General features: G+C 35.2%; 1 protein-coding gene across 1 annotated transcript; it reads right to left on the bottom strand.

Moving 5' to 3' along the window:
• Positions 1–809: 809 nt before the first annotated feature.
• On the bottom strand, positions 810–4482 carry LOC145105145 (O-fucosyltransferase 6-like). The gene is made up of 10 exons (XM_079042276.1): positions 4234–4482; positions 4091–4150; positions 3898–3988; positions 3650–3726; positions 3485–3573; positions 3208–3391; positions 2950–3131; positions 2775–2877; positions 1486–1817; positions 810–1400 (listed from the first exon to the last, which is right to left on the bottom strand). The coding sequence occupies exons 1-10, from the start codon at positions 4480–4482 to the stop codon at positions 938–940; spliced, it is 1830 nt and encodes a 609-aa protein (XP_078898402.1). The 3' UTR covers positions 810–937.
• Positions 4483–6000: the final 1518 nt, after the last annotated feature.

Here is a 6000-nt window from a genome sequence, read left to right as displayed (position 1 = left end):
TATGTAATTTTTGATTATATACTAGTATTCTAGGATTTCTACTTTCTTGTTCACATTGTATGTTCAATTAGAGAAAACGTAGATCAATTTTAGGGTTGCATGCACACATAGGATTGTTTGTTATGCTCAAAACTCATCAATGGATGTGCTGCATTTTGGTGGTGTGAGACTAACACGACCCAGACTTGGCATGATCATGAAGGCCAAAGAAGATAAAGATCATGTCTTCGGTTGACTTGGTATTAATATCTAAGGGGCGGTATTAATCCATGGTGTGTTGTTAGTCTAGTCATTTTCGTATGGCCGATTGGTAATTGCTAAAGAGTTTAACTATGAAGGGGACCGTAATTGGTTAGATACAATTGGTCAGAGCTAGTGTCGCCTCCCTAATGAACTCATGGTAGGACGAAACCAGTTGGCATGTGTGTGGGAGGGATAGTCTTGTGGTTTTATGTGCAACCTCAAGACACCACACAAGCAAGTTGCATCGAATTTGTGTTTGCGACATAAATATCATTATACCTAAAGCCTATCATCAATTTTAAGTCTCCTTCATTCTAATATCAATCTCTTTTAAGCCCTCTTATTCAAAATCATTGCTCTAAATATTGATTATTTTCAATGTTAAGTTACTGAATTGAAAATAGACTACAAACACAATATCAATACGTACGATTTTGCACAATTAACCTCTCAAAATATCATAATTAAGACGGGATGGATAATTTCAGCTAACTGTAATAATAATCCATCAAAAGTTCATTACTTTTTACATTGATTACGTACAATATATACATGCAACTGTCCTATTAATCATGTGAATACTATTCTCTTTTTGTAAACACGGTTTGTCACGAACTCACGATTATGACATGATCCGGTAACAAAGTGAACTAATTAAAACACGACTTGCAGAAACGACAAAAATATGAAATGCTTATGGGTTAGTCTGATGACACAGTTTCACATCGCTATGGTCCGAACAATTTTCATTTCTTCTCGGCAATTCTTCAACTCGAATGCCATTTTCACTCTTAATATGTTGCGTGAAAGAATGGTTGTGTTGTTCATTCGTTGATTGCTCCTTGACTACGACTTCAGACTCATTTCTATGGCTTGTTTTTGCTTGAATATCTTGGTTATTGGGTTTGATTTTACTTTGATTTTTACTTTCATTTAGACTTCGACTATTATTAAAATGTTCACATATACATGCGACTGGATTTTCATGGAACTCGTCTTTTCCGGGCTTAGACTCATTTGGTCGTCCCATGAATCCAATCTGATGAGTTCGGACTCGTGAAGCGAATTCTTCCCATGTCATGTTACCACGATCCAAGAACAATCGATAAAGTTTCTTGGCATTTGGTCTGATCGTTGGCTTGTACCCAAAGTATCTCCTAGATTGAGAAAATAATGAAAAAATAACATAGTGATTTCAAAAGAGAAAATTGTATATATGGACTAGTTTTAAAAGTATCGTACCTTCTGCCCGCTAGCATTTTAGCCATGTTACCATTGTTGTTGGTCACAAAAACATCGCTCTCATTACAAACAATGAAATCGAGAGCCGCCATTCGGGAAGAGTATGGTGCAAATGGTTCTAACTCTTCTTTAGTCGCAATTGATTCCTTTGAATGGAAATTAGGAAAGAGTTGTTTCAATGGCCATAATGTATCTTCGCCTCCATAAACTTCACCAGATGCCACGTAGATGTGAACATCTTCCCCATATCCTAATGCTCTTAGCATAAGCCCGACTTCTTCAGGCGTCAACGGGCATTTCCCTTGCCTTCGTTCCTTATCGGGGCTTTGTTTCTGAATATAAGCCAACAAATTAAATTTAATGTGTCCACCACTGTGAGCATGTTTATGAATTGAAGATGACATGACATAAAATGATAAGTAAGGACAATACAAATTCAAAGCAATCACATAACGGTATTTGGTATGTAGTGTACATTAGGGGGATGGAGTGAGATCAATGGAAAGAAATAATAATTAACTAAACTTTTGCCCAACTCAAGAAATGATAGAGGGAAACGCTTTTGATCCCTCGTTTATGGAAAATATATAAATGCCCCCTCATGTTCAATAGCCTTACATTATCCTAGGGTTGTTCATTATTCGGATAAAACCGAATTGTCCAATCGGACAATTTTGATTGGACTATTTGGTTCGGATATTCGGATTTTCGGATCGATTTTTAGCAAAACCGAATTATTATTTTGAATAAAGGATTGGTTACGGTTTATAAAATTAAAACCGAGTAGTCCAAAAAAACCGAATAAGAGTTTATTTATGTACATATATTTGTTTCAAATATAAATCTTTTAGTTATTTATTAATTTGCTAAATTATATTTTTAAATAGATTCCAAAGTATTATCCAATAAAATACGTCAATTTATATTTTTCAAAAGTTTTTTTATCTATAAAATATTATATTATAATACATTTTTTAATAGTTGTTCGTAAATTTTAATTATCAACTAAACAATTTATATTTGTTTAAAGTTCACTAATATTCATGTTATATAATTTTTTAAATGTCCCATCTCTTGAAAACCGAGTTGTAAAAACTGATCTAACCGAATTGTAATTTGATTGGTTCGGATCGGATTTGAATTTAGTTTGGACAATTCCGATTTACGTTTTGAAAACCGAAATCAATTTGGATTCACCTGATTGGATCGGATCAAACCGATCCATCCAAACCAACACCCCTGCATTATCCAATGAAAAACGCAATCTATAAGAAAAAGGAGTATATTACATGTAACGTTTCCCATCTCTTTCGTATTTCTTCCAACTCTCGTCGTTCCTTGTTTCCACCACCAAAGTAGCATCCGGAAAACGCAAGCATATCAGACTCAAATCTGTTGTTTATTAAAATAAGTAGGTAAATTGTAACTTCAAAAGAGAACACGGGCATTAGTGCGTAGTTTTACCTCAAATGCAGTGCGATGTAACGATTGCTTTTCATCCTCATTCGTTCGACTAACTTTTTGCCCATTTCCTGTATAGGATTCGTATACCTTAAAGCATGATAATTGGCTCGGCATCTGAGCTTCTGTAAATCGGTATCCAACTTATTTGCGAGCCTGTAATCGAATTTTGTAAGCATAACAACCTGCAGCACATCACATTACCTCGTAATAGATTTCCCCAACACAAAAGAAACCCATGGAAACCAATCAAGATCTGACCTTTTTCTTCTCGAGAAGTGGTACGACACGAGATTCATAGCATTCTGCATCACACCTACGGGGTATCCGAGTTCGATAAGGATGAAGGGATTTTCCATCGATGGTTGGGAGTTGTTTTACAACGTTAACGTCTTTTGAGAGATACGTTATGAACCAGTCAACATCAAAAATATCGGAAAAGTTGCTACACAATGAGGAATATTAGTACAAGAACTACTAATAAATAGCTGAAACCTAAAAAACCGAAGATAAATTAATTGGCAATTTTTATGCCGACCTTTGATCTTTCCAGTACGATCTATTATCTAATTCCGGAATAACTAATGTCGAGTTAAGCATATAAGCTGCAACAACAGCATCCGTTATCTGCATGCATGCTAATGAAAGATCAGTGCTAGGGTTTCGTTTTCTTTCTATATATGGGAATAAAAAAAAAACGTACCCCAGTTCGTTGTTGATTCAAACCGCCACTTGTGACGATCAGCAAGAACCGTTCCGGATTTGTTTTCGCATCCCCATCTACAAAATAAATTAAAGGAACGAATTCATCAATGAATTTTCTGAATCATTTCGCATGCATGCAAGGCGTAAACATCAAGATTTTTCTTGGTTTGTACAAATTGAAAAACATGACATGATAATAGAAATTTGAGAGAGTTAATCGACACCCAAAAATAATAACGGGAAAACCTTGAAAAGTTTCACTTTTTTGGGAGCAACCGTGATGTAATTCTGATTGACTCAACGTCCATATTTCATCTCCTAAACTCCCTCCTGCTCTCTGCGACATCAATTTTGATGAACACGTTTATTTAGGAGAAAGGAAACGTAATTAATTGATTAATTAATGGGATTAAAAAAAGTATATTAATCAAATGCTTACGGGAACAAGAAAAGTTGACGTATTTCCAATATGTGATTGGAAATCGATTTCGTCATCAAGCTGTTGATTCAAATATATATTAAATTGAATGAGCTTGATGAAGCCAAATGAAGAAAAAAGGAGCGGATTCAAGAATTAAATACCAAGCTATGGTTATAATGGAAATGATGGACATGGTGGTGGTTGATTGGTGGAGATAGAAATGATACGAAAGCAAAAAGAAAAAGAAAACAACCCACGAGGGCAGAGAAGAAAGGGAGGAGGTGGCTGCCGAGGTTGCGGCGGCGGCAGAATATTAGGCCTTGTAATATACCAAGCACCGAGTTGTTGCTGATGCGGTTAGGGTTCCGGCGATGGAGCTGGGGCTGGTGCTGCTGGGTTGTCTTCTTCATGATGAATGTATTTTACAACGCTGTAAACGGCAGCGGTGACGGACGATACCTGGTGGTGGTAGCGCCGACGGCGACTGCGATAGAAAGATACATTTGTTGGACACCTTTTGTTCATGATCCGAAACACCATTATTTTATTATTTTTTATATAACAACAAAAAGAATCGCTAGAGAGAATTTGAACAAGGGGCAAGATATTGTCACGTGGCAATTAACATGAATCTTGAGCCTATCGTAATAAAGTGCAAATATTTATTATCTAAATAGAAATGAAAGGGTATATTTAGGGAATGTTTTAAATAGTTGTACGTTGTGAATAGAATTTAGTAAAGTAACAAAATCAAAGATGTTAAAAATAGGGAAATCTAGCTTTTTTGAATCAGATTATATTATTACTAAAATAAAAATTAAACTAAGATAAAATTATAAAAATTAATTCTCTACAAAAGATATAGTAAGATTGACGAATATTTCTAATTTCGCATGAGTGGCATTGAAAACTAAATAAACTAAAACCGAAAAATCATTAAACTTGGACAAAGTTGAATTCAAAGCCTTAAAAACTGGGATTTAGCTCAGTTGAGACCTTTCTATCAGACTCACTATTCCATAAATAAATGTCATAGTCAATATTTCAATTTATATCTCCATCTAATTGTAGGGCATTACGCCTACCATTTTCTAGTCAGGCCAAATCACTTTGCAACTACCTACTAATCAGTATCATCGAATTTGATCCATTAATGGTTGTGATAAAGTTTTTAGTTATCAATTAAATTAGGCAAATCAGTCAATAATATTTTCCTATTTTAGGGAAATTGAGTAATCTAACCTTTATAAACAACCATTTTAATAAAAATAACCGACAAATTTCTTTTGGAAAAATACCATTTGATCCGGAATAACATATTCCGCTGCACGATGTTTTGTTCCAGAAGTGTGCTCCGGAATACGATATTCCAGAGTATTTATGATATTGTTCCGGAGTGGTTGCCGGTTGGTGGGGATGAGGTACACAATCTGACACTTCGTACCTTCCGGACTGGAAAAACGTATTCTGGACTGACGTCCGGAACGGCCGTACATTTCGGAGTGATGTATCGGAGAGATAGATTTAGGGTTTTTCTATGTTTTTCTTCCAAATATGCAATACATTTGTGTTCTTAATATATTTGTGTGTTCGATAATTTCCAAAAACGTTCCGGAATGAATACGTATACGGGTTTTTTCTAAGTTTCAGTTTCTAGTGGAGGGTATGGCAGCGTATCGATGGATGTATGTAGTATCTTGCTCCGGATTACACATGTTTTGGTGTAGATATAACCAGTGATATCAACTCTGTTGGGTTAGTTATATTGGTTGCTTCCAAGTCCAGGTTACACACAAATCAAATTCGTCTATCTTTTCAATGTCCTAGATCAAATATAGTTATGCAGATTCTTGACGATAGTGATGTTATATATTTTCTTAGTTTTGTTACTATTATGCATCCCAACACAGTACGATTGTTTGTTGTTA

Source organism: Lactuca virosa, chromosome 4 (assembly GCF_052849685.1).
Source record: "Lactuca virosa cultivar CGN04683 chromosome 4, Lactuca_virosa_CGN04683_v6, whole genome shotgun sequence".
Taxonomy (NCBI): Eukaryota; Viridiplantae; Streptophyta; class Magnoliopsida; order Asterales; family Asteraceae; genus Lactuca; species Lactuca virosa.
The sequence above is the reverse complement of the archived record's forward strand: the minus strand, read 5'-3'. Positions and strand labels throughout refer to the sequence as shown.